We start from the raw sequence: 21,044 nt of genomic DNA on the forward strand, positions 1-21,044 counted from the left end.
GTAAAGGTAAAGAGACTGCAACTTTGTGTCCTCGTTCTTCACTGCGCCTCACACCATTCACCATCTACACTCTGGGAAGCCCTGGGGATACACTTCACCTGTGGGAAGGTATAACATCTAGCTGCCATAACATCACCCCAGTGGACCCCTCACAGCAGCGTCGGTCACCCTGACCGAATACCACAGGTGGCGTCACGAACATTATCCCTTTAAAGACCTTTCCCCCATTTTACAACGGACGCCCCTAGGGCCACGGACCGGGTCAGCCACAGTGACATCCCCACCGAGAACCGAAGGGCCCGGCTCCGAGTACCCCATTGCCCTAACAGGGGCACTCCAGTACCAACAGGTGTTGCCTTCTCACCAAGCTAACTTGCCGATTTGTCCTGTAGACCATCCCAGCCTTGTGCAAGTCTACAATTTTGTCCCTGGTGCCCTATTATAGCTCTTTGGTCTTGGTCATGGTGGAGAGGTTGGAGTGTGATTGATTGTGTGGACAGGTGTCTTTTACAGGTAATGACCTCAAACAGGTGCAATTAATACAGGTAATGAGTGCAGAGTAGGAGGGCCTCTTAAAGAACAATTAACAGGTCTGTGAGAGCCAGAATTCTTGTTGGTCGGTAGGTGATCAAATACTTACTTAATGCAATACAATGCAAATGTAATATTTAAAAATCATAACATGTGATTTTTTATTTTTTTTTTAGATACTGTCTCTCCACCCTTTGTAGGTGGGAAAACTTTCAAAATCAGCAGTGTATCTATATGCACATGTGGGAAAAAGGGAATCCAGCTCCAAGATAAAATCACTTACCTTTAATAGTATTCATTTAAAATAGAAATAGGCTATAAGACATACAAAAACCGGATATACCGGAAGGAGAGTGACTGTGTAAACTGTACGCGTTTTGAACACAGAGAGACTAAGAGCACTTGTGTGTTCGAAACACGTACAGTTTACACAGGCACTCTCCTTCTGGTATATCCGGTTTTTGTATGTCCTATAGTCTATTTCTATTTTAAATGAATACTATTAAAGGTTAAGTGATTTTATCTCTTGGAGCTGGATTCCCTTTTTTCCACATGTGCATCTCTAGGCGTCTGGCAGAGACGCGAATCCGTGCTCCAGATTTCCTGGACTCATAAGGAAATTCATCTAAAGGGTCAGCTTAATATACGGTACCTTTTTTTTCTGCAGTGTATCTATATACACACACCTCTATCGATCCATACACACACACACCTCAGCATAAATGAGTACACCTCCCTTTGAAAAGTAATTTTAATCAATATATCACTAAACACAAGAACAATTTCCGAAATTTTAAAATGACAAATAGTTTTACTCAAATTAGTTTGATGCAAAAATAAGTACACCCAATATCAAAACAAAGTACATGTAGAATTTTGTATGACCTCGATGATTTTTAAGGACAGCACCAAGATTTTTAAGCACATAATGAGTAAGTTGGTGACATTTTGCAACATTATCTTTTTCCATACAACCTCTTGGGCTACTTTCACACTTGTGTCAGTACGGGCCCGCCGCTATGCGTCGTGCTGACGTACTGACGCACGTTGTGAAATTTGTGCACGACGTGGTCAGCGGATGCAGTTTTTCAACGCATCCGCTGCCCATTCTGAAGTCCGGGGAGGAGGGGGCGGAGTTTTGGCCGCGCATGCGCAGTAGAAAATGGCGGACGCGACGGACAAAAAAAGTTACATTGAACTTTGTTTGTGACGACGGTCCGCCAAAACACGACGGATCCGTCGCACGACGGATGCGAAGTGTGGCCATCCGTCGCTAATACTAGTCTATGGGCAAAAAACTCATCCTGCGAGCACATTTGCAGGATCCGTTTTTTGCCCAAAATGATGGATTGCGAAGGATTGCAAAAAACGCAAGTGTGAAAGTAGCCTTAGAGTCTGAATACTGGATGTAGCGTGATGTTGAACTTGTCTCTTTAGAATTCCCTATAAGTATTCGGTTGGGTTCAGATCACGAGACATACTTGGCTACATAATCACTTTCAAATTGTTGTTCTTCATAAATACAACAGAAGTGTTTTGGATCATTGTGATGCTGAAAAAGTGCACGTCTACCAAGGGCATGGAGTGATGGTAGCATTTTCTGTTTCAATATAGAGCAGTACAGTTTTGAAGCCATCAGTTCCAAATACATTGATCTTGGTTTCCTCACTTCAGAGCATGGATTTCCAGTAGTCTTCATATTTTTCAGCTTTTTTTATACATGGGCTCTAGGAAAGGCTTCCTTTGTGGACAACAGCCTTGTATGCTTTTTTTCTGCAGTGTATGGTGTATTGTGTCATGAGAAAAACCCACCCTGGCTTTCTTTTCTACTTTTAAGCAGCAGTGAACTTGCAGTACATTTATGGCATAATTTACAACTCCACCCACTTTTACAAAACTGCAGTAAAAACGTCAAAAAAAGCAAGAATTTTGTACAACTCAGAGTTGTGTAAAGATTTTGTGGTTTCAAACACCTCGCTAGATGAGGCTCCTAGAGTTTAGCGATTTTTTTTATTCTTCTTATCACATTCTCTGTAAAAATGTCAGACTACCACATCACATCACGAGACCGGTCACATTATTCATGCTGTCAGAACCATTACCAACATGAAATCTGAGATCAGCTCCCTCATTACAAACATAGTTGAAAGTGCAACTGGGGACAAGTAAACTAGTGCAAAAGGTGACTAGTCCAAGAGGTGTCCCCACTAGCTAGGTAGAAATTCATCAATCTTGCTGAGCAGGCAGAGAGGAGACAGGGGACATGCCTCTTGGACATTCACCTTGATCTCTTTGCACTTTCAACATAGAATTTCAGATTAACCCCTTCACGCCGCAGCCCATTTTCATTTTTCGCGTCTGTTTGTACTGGAAAACAGGAATAAAATTCAAAGTGCGGTGAAATTGCAAAAAAGTGCAATTCCACAACAGTTTTTTTTTTTACCATGTTCATCACATGCTAAAACTGACCTGCCATTATGATTCTCTAGGTCATTGCGAGTTTGTAGATACCAAACATGTATAGGTTGTTTTTTTTATTGAAAAAAAAAAATTGCATAATTTTCGTGATCTGGGGCCGGGTGAGGGCTTATTTTTTGGGTGCTGAGCTGACGTTTTTTACCAATACCATTTTGGTGTAGATACGATCTTTTGATAGCTCATTATTGCATTTTAATGCAATGTTGTGGCGACCAAAAAACCTAATTCTGGAGTTTTTACTTTTTTCACTTCACCGTTTACCGATCGGATTAATTCTTTTTATATCTTCATAGATCTGGCAATTCTGAAAGCGGCGATACCAAACATGTGTATTTTCAATTTTTTTTTTATTGTTTTATTTTGAATGGGGGATGATTTGAACTTTTATATTTAACATTTTTAAAAACATTTTTTTTTTTTTTTTTTTTTTACTTTACTCATGCTTCAATAGTCTCTATGGAAGACTAGACGCTGTGATCATCCGATCGCTTTTGCTACATAGAGCAGAAATGCTCACTTGCTATGAACGCCGGACGCTGGGCAATCTGGCAATGATAACCACAGGGGTCTGCTACAGATCCCAGGTTGTCATGCCAAACCATCAGCAACCAGCGGTCATGTGACACAGGCGCCGACGGGCGGGATTAGTGACATATTTCCGGCGCAATCAGAGATTGACAGCAGAATTTAACAGATTAATAGCCGCGGATGGATTGCGATTCCACCCGTGGCTGTTAGGGGCACGTCAGCTAATGAGATCAGCTGACATTTGCCAGGAAGGATGTGGGTTCAGTGTCGGAGACCACATCAAAGGGGGAAACACAACATGTGCAATACATGTACGGCGCATGTTGTGAATGGGTTAAAACACATAGGTTTGTAATGCATGAGGTACTTTCTGATTCATACGGAATGAATCATGTGACAGGTTTCTCTTAAAACAAACCTTCATGCCCCCCCATCTTCCAAGTAGCCTGTGCTCAATTACAAAAGTCGCAGAATACTACAGCAGACTACATTCCACAAGTTTAAAGCACTTGTATTCTGGAGAGAACGCGATGAGGACTAAATACATGACATTTTGCTCAAGACTAATAGGTTTACACTAATACATACTCTGAACGAAAGCTCCAAGTTTTCACCACCCCAGACTTCCATGCCCATGTCATAAGTGCCAAGGTATTCAAAATATTTCTTGCTTACAGCAAACAGTCCACCAGCCATAGTTGGAGACCTAAAAGAACGAAAACATAAGATTTACATGAAATTAAAAACATAGAAAATTAACACACTCCAAACTAGGCACAAAAATAAATGGCATCTGATGTGTTGGCTTTGGAAATATGGCTTCAATAATGTGATTACTTTTTCTAAAAACTAAATTGTCAGGCTATAACAATTCCCTTGAAAAGTGGAACTATGTTATACTGTAAGAAATGCACAACCCATTTGCTCTACAGTCAGCATCTGCATTTGACATCATGGTCTTGCAATAAGAATTTTCTTTAACTTTCTGCGACATTCTATAAATGCAAGGGTGTGGAGGGCACTGTACTCCAAGACCTGGGACCTTTAATGTTCTCACTTTAAATCATTAGCATTTTCCATTCACTTCAATGGGGCTATAATATGATCCGTGTCTTGACGTTATATGATGTGTACAAGTAAACCTTCCTTTCAAATAGAAAAAAAGATTAAGGATATGTCCACAAGCTGCATTTTTGACAAAATTTCTCCTCTCCCCTGACAAACAAAAAAAACACAGCTTTTTAATGAACCAGCAAAGTGAGTTAATTTTCAGAACTCTCGTGCACATGCTGCCGATTTTCTCCTCACAGATTTGAAGCAGTTTCTAATCTGCAGCTGGTTCATTCTTTCTGTGTTTGCAGCGTTTTTCACCCATTCAAATGAACAGGGGAAAAAAAATATGCATCAAAAATGCAGACAAAATTGCGTGTTAACACTTCAGTATTTGTAATAATTTTTCTGCTGCAAATATTGAACAATTTTTTTTTATTGGACAGCACACAGACCATATAGTTGAATGGATCTATTCATACATCCGTGAAAAATCAATGGATCCAAAAATGAGATCCATAAGATTCACAGCATTCTCAGATCAGACTCTGTCATAAAGATCAAGGGGAACTCACATGCTTCTAACCCGTTTCCGTGTCTTGCGGATGTGTTTAGTGAAAAGTTTGAATAAAAACATCATCTTCCAGGGGTCTTTTTATTGGCTTGGAAAGAAAACCATCACTTCAGGGAAGAAAAATTAAAAATAAAAATATAAAAATTAAAAAAATAAAATAAAAATGTATATATAACAAAATCAGAACAGCATCATATTGCCACAATTGTAGTGCAAAGCTTTCCTAACCAATGGTCCAATGGCTTCAATCATAAGAGAAAAAAAAAGGAAAACAGCACACAAAAAATAGAAAAAAGTGGGCTTTTAATGCCTGTACGGCGTGGCAACGTTTCGGATATAAATCCGAAATCCACAAGAGAATGCCAAGAGTGTGCAAAGCAGTCATCAAAGCAAAAGGTGGCTACTTTGAAGAACCTAGAATATAAGACATATTTTCAGTTGTTTCACACTTTTTTGTTAAGTATATAATTCCACATGTGTTAATCCATAGTTTTGATGCCTTCTGTGTGAATGTACAATTTTCATAGTCATAAAAATACAGAAAAATCTTTAAATGAGAAACTTTTGGTCTGTACTGTATTACATATTATAGTATCCCACCCTCTGGGCACCTGTCCTATTAAAATTCTAACACAAGTTTGTCATTGTAACAAGATGGTGATGGTTTTAACTGTATAGTGAGTACCTCCCTAGACAAAGCAAGCAAGATTTGGTAATTAAAAGTATTTATGATTTTATTTTTAATTATTTTTTTTCATAAAAATACATTTCCTGTAGTTATTTTTATTCCTGGAAAACCCCTTTAAAAAGATACTGACCCTATGGATTAGTGTGGGTCTAGAGATCAAAATGTCACTTATAGCATAATCAGTGGATACCATCAACTTACCGTATGTAGAAGAGAAATTACAATGTATGTTACACAAGAGCATTTTACAAGATATAAATGCTGCACGCCAATTGTATAATACTGCCAGCAAGTAACATTAAAACTGTTGCACAACTTTAAGTACTGTGCTAATTACAAATTTAGACCTAATAGTCTATTTCGGGAAACATAACAGGTATAATTACAGTTAAGTAATGAAAGATATTCTGTACTGACAACATAATTAAGTGAATACCACATCCAATACTCATCTCAGAGATAAAAGAAAGCAAAGAGCTTTGTTGCGCTTGGATACAAGCGAGTAACAAATCTGTCATTAAACATCTTGGATATCTTTAGTTAGTGCTAGTGTCAGCTTGACAAGTAAAACCGGAAAGGCAGCTTGTTGATCTCAGAGAAGAAGGCAGCAAACCAAGGGAGAAACTTATTCCAGCTGTAGTCACCTGCTCGTACAGCATAAATGACTACAGGACTTGCATGCATGTAATACTCTTTACAAAAAGGTGAAGATATAAAAATACATAAAAAGAAATACTAGAACGGATTAAAATCATCCCAAAAATAAGAGATTGTCAAAACATAGGTGTGTTAAGACCCAAAACGGTCCTCGCCAGTTTGCAAGTTGTAGTCATAGTTGTGTGCATTTGCTATAGCTACTAGCAAAGGGTTTCCTCCCACTCTCCACAGAAAGTCACTCAGTCAGTATGTTTTTCATATTGGTTACACTTGCCACCCTCCTGTATGTAAAAATAGCTTCCTTTCTGACTACAGAAACCTGTTTTAGCATACAGTTTCTACATGCGCGATATCTTATATACAGTGGGGGAAATAAGTATTTGATCCCTTGCTGATTATGTAAGTTTGCCCACTGACAAAGACATGAACAGTCTATAATTTTAAGGGTAGAATTAATTTTAACATTGAGAGATAGAATATCTAATATATAATTGCCTAGAATACTACTTCCTGCAATTTGTGCCAACTTCCGTGGCTTTGTCCGGAGCTAATGTCCGGAGCTAATGTCCGGAGATAAGTGACGTCACCAGTGTCCTACACCCAGGCAGAGCACAGGGGCCCCAGGCAGCATATGGGGCCCCAGGCAGAGCACAGTGGCCCCAGGCAGAGCACAGGGGCCCCAGGCAGCATATGGGGCCCCAGGCAGAGCACAGTGGTCCCAGGCAGAGCACAGGGGCCCCAGGCAGCCTATGGGGCCCCAGGCAGAGCACAGTGGCCCCAGGCAGAGCACAGGGGCCCCAGGCAGCATATGGGGCCCCAGGCAGAGCACAGGGGCCCCAGGCAGCATATGGGGCCCCAGGCAGAGCACAGTGGCCCCAGGCAGAGCACAGGGGCCCCAGGCAGAACATGGGGCCCCAGGCAGAGCACAGGGGCCCCAGGCAGCATATGGGGCCCCAGGCAGAGCACAGGGGCCCCAGGCAGCATATGGGGCCCCAGGCAGAGCACAGGGGCCCCAGGCAGCATATGGGGCCCCAGGCAGAGCACAGTGGCCCCAGGCAGAGCACAGGGGCCCCAGGCAGAGCACAGGGGCCCCAGGCAGAGCACAGGGGCCCCAGGCAGCATATGGGGCCACAGGCAGAGCACAGGGGCCCCAGGCAGCATATGGGGCCCCAGGCAGAGCACAGGGGCCCCAGGCAGCATATGGGGCCCCAGGCAGAGCACAGGGGCCCCAGGCAGCATATGGGGCCCTAGGCAGAGCACAGTGGTCCCAGGCAGAGCACAGGGGCCCCAGGCAGCCTATGGGGCCCCAGGCAGAGCACAGTGGCCCCAGGCAGAGCACAGGGGCCCCAGGCAGCATATGGGGCCCCAGGCAGAGCACAGGGGCCCCAGGCAGCATATGGGGCCCCAGGCAGAGCACAGTGGCCCCAGGCAGAGCACAGGGACCCCAGGCAGAACATGGGGCCCCAGGCAGAGCACAGGGGCCCCAGGCAGAGCACAGGGGCCCCAGGCAGCATATGGGGCCCCAGGCAAAGCACAGGGGCCCCAGGCAGCATATGGGGCCCCAGGTAGAGCACAGTGGCCCCAGGCAGAGCACTGGGGCCCCAGGCAGAACATGGGGCCCCAGGCAGAGCACAGGGGCCCCAGGCAGAGCACAGGGGCCCCAGGCAGCATATGGGGCCCCCGGCAGAGCACAGGGGCCCCAGGCAGAGCACAGGGGCCCCAGGCAGCATATGGGGCCCCAGGCAGAGCACAGGTGCCCCAGGCAGCATATGGGGCCCCAGGTAGAGCACAGTGGCCCCAGGCAGAGCACAGGGGCCCCAGGCAGAACATGGGGCCCCAGGCAGAGCACAGGGGCCCCAGGCAGAGCACAGGGGCCCCAGGCAGCATATGGGGCCCCAGGCAGAGCACAGGGGCCCCAGGCAGCATATGGGGCCCCAGGCAGAGCACAGTGGCCCCAGGCAGCATATGGGGCCCCAGGCAGAGCACAGTGGCCCCAGGCAGAGCACAGGGGCCCCAGGCAGAACACAGGGGCCCCAGGCAGCATATGGGGCCCCAGGCAGAGCACAGTGGCCCCAGGCAGAGCACAGGGGCCCCAGGCAGCCTATGGGGCCCCAGGCAGAGCACAGGGGCCCCAGGCAGCATATGGGGCCCCAGGCAGAGCACAGTGGTCCCAGGCAGAGCACAGGGGCCCCAGGCAGCCTATGGGGCCCCAGGCAGAGCACAGTGGCCCCAGGCAGAGCACAGGGGCCCCAGGCAGCATATGGGGCCCCAGGCAGAGCACAGGGGCCCCAGGCAGCATATGGGGCCCCAGGCAGAGCACAGTGGCCCCAGGCAGAGCACAGGGGCCCCAGGCAGAACATGGGGCCCCAGGCAGAGCACAGGGGCCCCAGGCAGAGCACAGGGGCCCCAGGCAGCATATGGGGCCCCAGGCAGAGCACAGGGGCCCCAGGCAGCATATGGGGCCCCAGGTAGAGCACAGGGGCCCCAGGCAGAACATGGGGCCCCAGGCAGAGCACAGGGGCCCCAGGCAGAGCACAGGGGCCCCAGGCAGCATATGAGGCGCCAGGCAGAGCACAGGGGCCCCAGGCAGCATATGGGGCCCCAGGCAGAGCACAGGGGCCCCAGGCAGAGCACAGGGGCCCCAGGCAGCATATGGGGCCCCAGGCAGAGCACAGTGGTCCCAGGCAGAGCACAGGGGCCCCAGGCAGCTTATGGGGCCCCAGGCAGAGCACAGGGGCCCCAGGCAGAACATGGGGCCCCAGGCAGAGCACAGGGGCCCCAGGCAGAGCACAGGGGCCCCAGGCAGCATATGAGGCCCCAGGCAGAGCACAGGGGCCCCAGGCAGCATATGGGGCCCCAGGCAGAGCACAGTGGCCCCAGGCAGAGCACAGGGGCCCCAGGCAGCTTATGGGGCCCCAGGCAGAGCACAGGGGCCCCAGGCAGAACATGGGGCCCCAGGCAGAGCACAGGGGCCCCAGGCAGAGCACAGGGGCCCCAGGCAGCATATGGGGCCCCAGGCAGAGCACAGTGGTCCCAGGCAGAGCACAGGGGCCCCAGGCAGCTTATGGGGCCCCAGGCAGAGCACAGGGGCCCCAGGCAGAACATGGGGCCCCAGGCAGAGCACAGGGGCCCCAGGCAGAGCACAGGGGCCCCAGGCAGCATATGAGGCCCCAGGCAGAGCACAGGGGCCCCAGGCAGCATATGGGGCCCCAGGCAGAGCACAGTGGCCCCAGGCAGAGCACAGGGGCCCCAGGCAGCATATGGGGCCCCAGGCAGAGCACAGTGGTCCCAGGCAGAGCACAGGGGCCCCAGGCAGCTTATGGGGCCCCAGGCAGAGCACAGGGGCCCCAGGCAGAACATGGGGCCCCAGGCAGAGCACAGGGGCCCCAGGCAGAGCACAGGGGCCCCAGGCAGCATATGGGGCCCCAGGCAGCATATGGGGCCCCAGGTAGAGCACAGTGGCCCCAGGCAGAGCACAGGGGCCCCAGGCAGAACATGGGGCCCCAGGCAGAGCACAGGGGCCCCAGGCAGAGCACAGGGGCCCCAGGCAGCATATGGGGCCCCAGGCAGAGCACAGGGGCCCCAGGCAGCATATGGGGCCCCAGGCAGAGCACAGTGGCCCCAGGCAGCATATGGGGCCCCAGGCAGAGCACAGTGGCCCCAGGCAGCATATGGGGCCCCAGGCAGAGCACAGTGGTCCCAGGCAGAGCACAGGGGCCCCAGGCAGCTTATGGGGCCCCAGGCAGAGCACAGTGGCCCCAGGCAGAACATGGGGCCCCAGGCAGAGCACAAGGGCCCCAGGCAGAGCACAGGGGCCCCAGGCAGAACATGGGGCCCCAGGCAGAGCACAGGGGCCCCAGGCAGAGCACAGGGGCCCCAGGCAGCATATGGGGCCCCAGGCAAAGCACAGGGGCCCCAGGCAGCATATGGGGCCCCAGGCAGAGCACAGTGGCCCCAGGCAGAGCACAGGGGCCCCAGGCAGCATATGGGGCCCCAGGCAGAGCACAGTGGTCCCAGGCAGAGCACAGGGGCCCCAGGCAGCCTATGGGGCCCCAGGCAGAGCACAGTGGCCCCAGGCAGAACATGTGGCCCCAGGCAGAGCACAGGGGCCCCAGGCAGAGCACAGGGGCCCCAGGCAGCATATGGGGCCCCAGGCAGAGCACAGTGGTCCCAGATAGAGCACAGGGGCCCCAGGCAGCCTATGGGGCCCCAGGCAGAGCACAGGGGCCCCAGGCAGCATATGGGGCCCCAGGCAGAGCACAGTGGCCCCAGGCAGAGCACAGGGGCCCCAGGCAGAACATGGGGCCCCAGGCAGAGCACAGGGGCCCCAGGCAGCATATGGGGCCCCAGGCAGAGCACAGGGGCCCCAGGCAGCATATGGGGCCCCAGGCAGAGCAGTGGCCCCAGGCAGAGCACACACCAAATCGGAGGCCGAGGGGCCCCGCCAACCAAATCGGAGGCCGAGGGGCCCCGCCAACCAAATCGGAGGCCGAGGAGCCCCGCCCACCAAATCGAAGGCCGAGCGGCCCCGCCCACCAAAGCGGAGGCCGAGGGGCCCGGCCCCACCCACCAAAGCGGAGGCCGAGGGGCCCCGACCACCACATCGGAGGCCGAGGGGCCCCGCCCACCAAATCGGAGGCCGAGGGTCCCCGCCCACCAAATCGGAGGCCGAGGGTCCCCACCCACCAAATCGGAGGCCGAGGGTCCCGCCCACCAAATTGGAGGCCGAGGGTCCCCGCCCACCAAATCGGAGGCCGAGGGTCCACACCATCCAAATCGGAGGCCGAGGGGCCCCGCCCACCAAATCGGAGGCCGACGGGCTCCACCCACCAAAGCGGAGGCCGAGGGTCCCCGCCCACCAAATCGGAGGCCGAGGGTCCCCGCCCACCAAATCGGAGGCCGAGAGTCCCCGCCAACCAAATCGGAGGCCGAGGAGCCCCGCCCACCAAATCGAAGGCCAAGCGGTCCTGCCCACCAAAGCTGAGGCCGAGGGGTCTGGCCCCGCCCACCAAAGCGGAGGCCGAGGGGCCCCGCCCACCACATCGGAGGCCGAGGGGCCCCGCCCACCAAATCGGAGGCCGAGGGTCCCCGCCCACCAAATCGGAGGCCGAGAGTCCCCGCCCACCAAATCGGAGGATAAGGGGCCCCGCCAACCAAATCGGAGGCCGAGGGGCCCCGCCAACCAAATCGGAGGCCAAGGAGCCCTGCCCAACAAATCGAAGGCCGAGCGGCCCCGCCCACCAAAGCGGAGGCCGAGGGGCCCGGCCCCGCCCACCAAAGCGGAGGCCGAGGGGCCCCAACCACCACATCGGAGGCCGAGGGGCCCCGCCCACCAAATCGGAGGCCGGGGGCCCCGCCCACCAAATCGGAGGCCGGGGGTCCCCGCCCACCACATCGGAGGCCGATGGGCCCCGCCCACCACATCGGAGGCCGAGGGTCCCCGCCCACCAAATCGGAGGCCGAGGGTCCCCGCCCACCAAATCGGAGGCCGAGGGTCCCCGCCCACCAAATAGGAGGCCGAGGGTCCACACCAACCAAATCGGAGGCCGAGGGGCCCCGCCCACCGAATCGAAGGCCGAGGGGCCCTGCACACCAAATCGGAGGCAGAGGGACCCCGCCAACCAAATCGGAGGCCGAGGGGCTTTGCCAACCAAATCGGAGGCCGAGGGTCCCCGACCACCAAATCGGAGGCCGAGGGTCCCTGCCCACCAAATCGGAGGCCGAGGGTCCCCGCCCACCAAATCGGAGGCCGAGAGTCCCCGCCCACCAAATCGGAGGCCGAGGGTCCCTGCCCACCAAATCGGAGGCCGAGGGTCCCCGCCCACCAAATCGGAGGCCGAGTCCCCGCCCACCAAATCGGAGGCCGAGGGGCCCCGCCAACCAAATCGGAGGCCGAGGGGCCCCGCCCACCAAATCGGAGGCCGAGGGTCCACACCATCCAAATCGGAGGCCGAGGGGCCCCGCCCACCAAATCGGAGGCCGGGGGCCCCGCCCACCAAATCGGAGGCCGGGGGTCCCCGCCCACCACATCGGAGGCCGATGGGCCCCGCCCACCACATCGGAGGCCGAGGGTCCCCGCCCACCAAATCGGAGGCCGAGGGTCCCCGCCCACCAAATCGGAGGCCGAGGGTCCCCGCCCACCAAATAGGAGGCCGAGGGTCCACACCAACCAAATCGGAGGCCGAGGGGCCCCGCCCACCGAATCGAAGGCCGAGGGGCCCTGCACACCAAATCGGAGGCAGAGGGACCCCGCCAACCAAATCGGAGGCCGAGGGGCTTTGCCAACCAAATCGGAGGCCGAGGGTCCCCGACCACCAAATCGGAGGCCGAGGGTCCCTGCCCACCAAATCGGAGGCCGAGGGTCCCCGCCCACCAAATCGGAGGCCGAGAGTCCCCGCCCACCAAATCGGAGGCCGAGGGTCCCTGCCCACCAAATCGGAGGCCGAGGGTCCCCGCCCACCAAATCGGAGGCCGAGTCCCCGCCCACCAAATCGGAGGCCGAGGGGCCCCGCCAACCAAATCGGAGGCCGAGGGGCCCCGCCCACCAAATCGGAGGCCGAGGGTCCACACCATCCAAATCGGAGGCCGAGGGGCCCCACCAACCAAATCGGAGGCCAAGGGGCCCCGCCCACCAAATCGGAGGATAAGGGGCCCCGCCAACCAAATCGGAGGCCGAGGGGCCCCGCCAACCAAATCGGAGGCCGAGGAGCCCCGCCCAACAAATCGAAGGCCGAGCGGCCCCGCCCACCAAAGCGGAGGCCGAGGGGCCCGGCCCCGCCCACCAAAGCGGAGGCCGAGGGGCCCCGACCACCACATCGGAGGCCGAGGGGCCCCGCCCACCAAATCGGAGGCCGAGGGTCCCCGCCCACCAAATCGGAGGCCGAGGGGCCCCGCCCACCATATCGGAGGCCGAGGGTCCCCGCCCACCAAATTGGAGGCCGAGGGTCCCCGCCCACCAAATCGGAGGCCGAGGGGCCCCGCCCACCAAATCGGAGGCCGAGGGTCCCCGCCCACCAAATCGGAGGCCGAGGGTCCCCGCCCACCATATCGGAGGCCGAGGGTCCCCGCCCACCAAATTGGAGGCCGAGGGTCCCCGGCCACCAAATCGGAGGCCGAGGGTCCCCGCCCACCAAATCGGAGGCCGAGGGGCCCCGCCCACCAAATCGGAGGCCGAGGGTCCCCACCCACCAAATCGGAGGACGAGGGGCCCCACCAACCAAATCGGAGGCCGAGGAGCCCCGCCCACCAAAAGTAAGTGCGGCCCCAAAAGTAAGCGTGCCCCCGGGTGCAAAAGTAAGTGCGCCCCCGGGTGCAAAAGTAAGTGCGCCCCCGGGTGCAAAAGTAAGTGCGCCCCCGGGTGCAAAAGCAAGTGCGCCCCCGGGTGCAAAAGTAAGCGCGCCCCCGGCCCCGGGTGCAAAAGTAAGCGCGCCCCCCAGTCCCGTGTGTGAAAAGTGCTGCTGTAAAGCTGGTAGCGCTGTTCAAGCACCATGTATTTCCTTCAGGAAATGCCCATCTAATATATAATTGCCTAGAATACTACTTCCTGCAATTTGTGCCAAGAAAGAACATACCAATATACATAGTTATTGATACATATTATTTATTATTTACATTATTGTTCTTAAGCAAAGAACCGTTGTTGTGGCATTTGCCAAAGTTGTTGTCTGATGTCTTTCATCACTCCCCTCATAAGCATGTTCATGGATCCTGTGTAACTGTACCTTAAATAACAAGAATTGTCAAGAGCTGGTGAGTGCAGCCATTTTTTGTTCTTTCTTACTATTATTTATTAATTGTATTATTCTTACATTTGAATAAATAAAGTATATATGGATTCTAGACTCCCGATTCTTTAGAATCGGGCTGCCATCTAGTCAAAAATAAAATCCAGAAAATCACATTGTATAAATTATATACATTTATTTGCATTTTGTAGTCAGAGATCAAGGGCGTCACATGGATTAGCAGAACGATAAATATGGGAAAACTGTGTAGTGTTTTATTTAATTAAAATACTTTATTCTTGCTGTATGTTAATTTAACCCTTTCACAACTATAGGATTAGTAATGGATAGGTATCTTATTGACACCTCTCCATTACTAAGCCGGCTTGATGTCACCTTACAATACAAAGGTGACATCAACCCCACAAATATTACCCCATATGCCACCACTACAGGGCAGTGGATAGAGAGAGGCTAAGTGCCGGAATTGGTGCATATTAGACATGCGCCATTTCTGGGGTGGTTGTGAGCTGGTGTTTGTAGCCGGAGGGGGGGGGGGGCAATAACCATGGTCCCTTCCTAGGCTATGAATATCAGCCCGCAGCTGTCTGCCTAGTCTTTTCTGGCTACTAATTATAGGGGGACCCCACGTCATTTTTTTGGGGGGTGTCCCCCTATTTTAATAGCCAGTAAAGGCTAAATATACAGCTGCGGGCTGATATTCATAGCCTGGGAAAATCCATGGGTATTAACCCCTTCCTAGGCTATAAACATTGGCCCCCAGTTGCCGGCTTTCCCTCTCTGGCGCAGAAAATAGAGCACCATTTTTTAAATTTTTTTATTTATTTTAAATTGAAAAGATATTGCGTTTAAGGCCGGGGTCACACTTGCGAGAAACTCGCACGAGCCTCGCACCTCAATACCTGTCACTGCACCGGTACTTGGGAACGGCATGTGCGGCTGCATGTATTTCTATGTAGCTGAACGCTCTGGTACGAGTGTCGGCAGCAGTGCCGGGTACTGAGGTGTGAGACTTGTGCGAGTTTCTCGCAAGTGTGATCCCCGGCCTAACACAGATTTTGTGTGTGTGTGTGTCTATTTACCTCTCTATGTACCATTTTATTATGTTTATTACTAAACATCAGGCTTGGTATTATCCATCTATCTATAGATATATCTATCATCTATCTATAGATATAGTTATCTATCTATCTATAGGTAGTTAGATAGATCTATAGATCGATATACCGATATATATAGATAGATCTATAGATAGATATAAAGATAGATATATTGATAGATAGATATAAAGATAGATATATTGATAGATATATATCTATCAATATATCTATCTATCGATAGATATATAGATCGATCTATCTATAGATCTATAATCTATCTACAGATCTATCTATCGATATATATCTATCGCTCTATCTTTCATCTATCGATGTATCTATTTATTACCTGTGTGTGTGTAAACATTATTCTTCAATGGAGCATGTAAATGAAGAGGTTGAACAAAAAACGACATCAGAATTCTTTTTTTTTTGTTAAATAATAGATATTTATTTAAAACGCATGAAAATCCGCATAAAAAATGCATCAAATCCGGGCGATATTTACCTGCGTTTTCTGCCAAGAGATGTTGAATTTGAGCAGAAAATTCCATAGGCAAATCTGCAACGTGTGCATATACCCTTAGAAGCATGGAGATAAAGTGCAATGTGCTAGTCAGCAAAGACATGGGTTAGCACCCATACATACAGAATGGCTTGAAACAAGTCTATTCAAGCAAGTGAAAAGTAAGGGGGTAGACTTACTAATTTAAACGTGGCAATGTACTGGCAACACGCTGTCCCCACCGCCCCAACGCATGTTTCGTTTTGACTACTTCAGGAAGCGTGTTCAGTAGTCCATGAGCCGGGCCAGATATCGGTACCACCCGGAGTGACTAATTTTCTTTGGTATTTTTAGGTAGATGCATGTCTGTAGTTTATTTTTTGATATGATAGCCCTTACATATACGTAGCTTATTAACCCCTTCAGCCCTAGGCCTATTTGTACCCAAGTGCCTAAGCCAATCTGACCTGTGCCACTTCATGGGCTAATAACTTTGGAACGCTTTCACCTATCCAAGCCATTCTGAGATTGTTTTCTCGTGACATATTGTACTTCACGTCAGTGCTAAATGGGAGTCAATATATTTTACCTTTCTATATAAAAAAATGCTAAATATTCGGAAATTTTGGAAAAATCGGCAATTTTTTAACTTTGAAATTCTCTGCTTTTTACAAAAATACTGATACCCCCCATAATAGTTATTAATTTACACTCCCCACATGTTTACTTCATATTGGCATCATTTTGAAAATGAAACCTTATTGTTTTACGACGTAATAGGGCTTATAGTTTTATGCGCAATTTTTCACATTTACAGCAAAACCCACTTTTCAAAGGACCAAGTCACTTCTGAAGTCACTTTAAGGGGCTTACATAACAGAAACCACCCATAAATTACCCCATTTTGCAAACTACACCCCTCAAGCTGTTCAAAACTCATTTTTAAAAACTGTTAACCCTTTAGGTGTTCCACAGGAATTTTAGCAGAATGAAGGCGAAATTTCAAAATTTCATTTTTTTTCCAGATATTACATTGTAATCCAATTTTACCTGCAACCTAGCAAGGGTTAACGGCAAACCCAAACTTGGTTACCCTAATTCTGCAGTTTATAGAAACACCCCACATGTACTCGTAAACTAAAGTATGGGCACACAGCACAGCTCAACACGGAAGGAGCGCTATGTGGTTTTTGGGTGGCGGATTCACTGGAAGAAATCTAGGGGGCCATGTCACATTTGAAGGCTGCCTGAGGTACCCCCACAGTGGAAACCCCAAAAAGTGACCCTATTTTGGAAACTACACCCCCAAGGAATCTTTTAGGGGGTATAGTGACCACTTTGACCCAACCAGTGTTTCACAGTAGTTGGAAACACTTGGTTGAGAAAATGGAAAAAGTGCATTTTTTACATGAAGGTGTCATTTTAGGCTCATTTTTTTATTTTTAAGAGGTGTACCAGCAAAAAATGCACCCCACTATTTGTTCACCAATCTCTCCCGAACACAACAACACCCGATATGTTGTCGTACACTGCAGTATTGGGGAACGGCAGGCCTCGGAAGGGAAGGAGCGCCAAATGACTTTTGGAGTGCAAATTTTACTGGAAGAAATCTAGGGGGCTATGTCACATTTGAAGACACCCTGAGGTGCCCCAACACACGCACACACACTGACACATACACGTTCTGTGCTGAACAGGACTCTCCGGTCTTCTCTGCAGAGCTCCTATCTCCCTCTGTAGAGGCTGACACCTATTTCAGGATGCAGGCCTTAGAGATCTGTGTGTTGAATCCGGTGTAATCGCTGAAGGATCAGTGTCTGGAGTGATGGACGGCCGGAGGTACAACAGAGCAGTGAGACTACACAAGCTGGTCTATGAAGCACTTATGAGGCTTGCATGGAAAAACTTCCTTCCATGGCTAGAAGAAAACCATGCAAGGGACCTTCACCATCTGGATGAAACACTGAAGAACATCACAAACTTTCGCATCAGTGTGTCGCAGGGATCCTTCGAAAAGCTCTTGGATAATGAATCTTGCACACTTACCCTGAAGCTCTTTCAAGTTTATCTTGAGACCCTCAGAAATGAACAACTCTCAGCATTCTGGATGTCATACTTGGACATGGTCGAGACCATGCTGGCCCTGGTTCGAGCTTCAAGAGAAGGCAACTGGATGCTTCACCTAGGAGCAATCCGACAGATGATACCATGGTGTTTTGCCTATGACAAGGTCAACTATGCCCGATACCTAACCTATTACTATGCCACAATGTCTCGGCTGCCCATAGAACACCCAGAGGTCCATGAATACTTCATGCAAGGTGGCTTTTCGGTCCAGATCGGTAGCAAGAATCCTTTTGGACGAATTCCTGTGGACCAGACCATTGAAGAGACAATCAACAAAGACACCCAGACACCAGGGGGCACAAAAGGCTTCAGCCTCAAAGTTGGAGCTGTTTCCAGGTTCTACCTGACATCAGAGTACCGCAGTATGTACTTGAGGCAGCTGAGGGCCCTGGTAGGCCAACAATATACTGACTTCAGCCATTCAGACCTACAGGTGTCTAGGATTAGAAGAGATGAAGCCGATGTCCAATCTTTCGTTCAACTGCTGGAGACAGGTTGGGTGAACCCCTTCAACAAAGAGCATAATGGTGAACTTATCAGTTTGTCAACAGCGACTGTAGCACCACCAGATGTAGCCAAAGACCTTCAAGGGGCATACAGTATAGGAGAGGATGCATATCAAACATTCAAGGATGAGCGTTTGGGTACCGATAAGCCAACTACATTGTTTCATGACAAGATGACGAAGAACAAACTTAAAACGTTCTCTAACATCCAAATGAAGACACGCAGACAAGGTCTTGGCAAGGAGGTAATTTTGAAGGCTGACAGAAACCTATTTGGCCAGATGATACTTGTAGCTGAGAACAGAAAGCTACAAATGAGTGATGTCTTGACTCATCCCCTGGGTCCATTGCCATGGGCACTTGCCAATGGTGATGGGTCTATCCGCAAGACCAACAAGGCTGCCCTCGCAAGGGAGTTGGAGAGGAATGCTCGTCCTGCAGAAGTGATCCCCGAGCCCTCTGCAACCATCATTGATGGGATGAGCCTGGTTCAGAAACTGAAGGGAAACAATGCAACATTTGGCCAGCTAGCAGGCACAGCAATGAGTCGCGCTATCCATGAGGGTGCTAAGAGCAAGCGCATTGATATTGTCTTTGACGTCTACAAGGAGACATCCATCAAAGATACAGAAAGAGTCAACAGATATGAAGGCACAGGGATCCATTTCAAGAACATTCAACATGGGCACAACATCCAGCAGTGGAAAAAGCTTCTAAGTAGTTCCTCCAACAAGGCAAGTCTCATAAAGTTTCTGGTAGAAGAATGGAAGGCGAAACACCACAGGGAGAAGCTTGAGGAGAAGGAGCTGTATGTCACATGTGAGCAGCTCTGCTTTAAGATCACCAAAGAACAGTGGGAAGAGGCTGCTGACCTTAAGTCAAATCAAGAAGAAGCAGACACACGCCTCCTTCTCCATGCTCTTCATGCAGCAGAATCTGGTTACAAGTCGGTCATCATCACTTCGGAGGATACTGATGTCATGGTCCTGTGTCTGGGCATGTGCCACAAAATCCCATCCCACCTGTTCCAGAAATGCGGTACACAGAACCGGACAAGATTCCTGGATATCACCACTCTGAGCCGAACATTGGGAGGCAGCGTATGTGATTCATTGATTGGTATGCATGCATTTACAGGCTGTGACACCGTCAGTGCATTCGCTGGCCGTGGGAAGATGACGACACTCAAGCAGTTGAAGATGAACAAGACATACCAGGATGCCTTTCAGGAAGTTGGTCGTTCATGGGAAGTGTCTACCGAACTTTTTGAGAAGTTACAGGAAATCACCTGCCACATGTACCTGCCAACTACCCAAACAACTGAGGTAAACAGGCTCCGTTATCAGCTGTTCTGTGCCAGACGTGGAGTGGTAGAGTCAAGTCAACTCCCTCCTTGCCAGGACTGCCTTTTCATGCATGCACTGCGTGCAAACTACCAGGCTGCGATCTGGAGGAGAAGTCTGCAGAGCCAGCCATGGGTTGCAAACCCAACAGACTGCGGTTGGATGATAGATAACGACGGAAAGCTTGTTGTCAAGTGGATGCAAGGGGCACCAGCACCAGAAGCTATTATACAGCTACTGTCCTGCAAGTGTGTGCGGTCATGTGAACTTCCTCAGTGTACTTGCCTCAGCAATGGCCTGAAGTGCACAGACATGTGCAGATTACAGACATGCCAGAACAAGGGTACTGAAGACGAGCCAGTAGAACAACAGTCAGATTCAGAGTCCGATGTTGAAGATATTATGGAGTAACATATATATATATATATATATATATATATATATATATATATATATATATATATATATATATATATATATATATATATATATATATATATATATGCACATGACATGTTCAGTGTGTATTTACATAACTTGGATTAAATTTTGTTACAAATACTACATCTAGTCACTCCGGGTGGTACCGATATCGTCATATTTGGTTCTTGGCTCATGCTAAAATTCCTGTGGAACACCTAAAGGGTTAACAGTTTTTAAAAATGAGTTTTGAACAGCTTGAGGGGTGTAGTTTGCAAAATGGGGTAATTTATGGGTGGTTTCTGTTATGTAAGCCCCTTAAAGTGACTTCAGAAGTGACTTGGTCCTTTGAAAAGTGGGTTTTGCTGTAAATGTGAAAAATTGCGCATAAAACTATAAGCCCTATTACGTCGTAAAACAATAAGGTTTCATTTTCAAAATGATGCCAATATGAAGTAAACATGTGGGGAGTGTAAATTAATAACTATTATGGGGGGTATCAGTATTTTTGTAAAAAGCAGAGAATTTCAAAGTTAAAAAATTGCCGATTTTTCCAAAATTTCCGAATATTTAGCATTTTTTTATATAGAAAGGTAAAATATATTGACTCCCATTTAGCACTGACGTGAAGTACAATATGTCACGAGAAAACAATCTCAGAATGGCTTGGATAGGTGAAAGCGTTCCAAAGTTATTAGCCCATGAAGTGGCACAGGTCAGATTGGCTTAGGCACTTGGGTACAAATAGGCCTAGGGCTGAAGGGGTTAATAAGCTACGTATATGTAAGGGCTATC

The 21,044-nt window shown here is 50.3% G+C and overlaps 1 protein-coding gene across 1 annotated transcript in view; it reads right to left on the reverse strand.

Moving 5' to 3' along the window:
* Positions 1 to 21,044, reverse strand: part of GALNT4 (polypeptide N-acetylgalactosaminyltransferase 4) — a 111,917-nt gene that overhangs the window by 30,148 nt on the left and 60,725 nt on the right. The window contains exon 6 of the mRNA XM_077269613.1: positions 4,126 to 4,243. Coding sequence (XP_077125728.1) covers positions 4,126 to 4,243 — 118 coding nt within the window. The remainder of the gene's footprint in view (positions 1 to 4,125; positions 4,244 to 21,044) is intronic.

This window comes from Ranitomeya variabilis, chromosome 6, assembly GCF_051348905.1.
Source record: "Ranitomeya variabilis isolate aRanVar5 chromosome 6, aRanVar5.hap1, whole genome shotgun sequence".
In the NCBI taxonomy this organism is placed as follows: Eukaryota; Metazoa; Chordata; class Amphibia; order Anura; family Dendrobatidae; genus Ranitomeya; species Ranitomeya variabilis.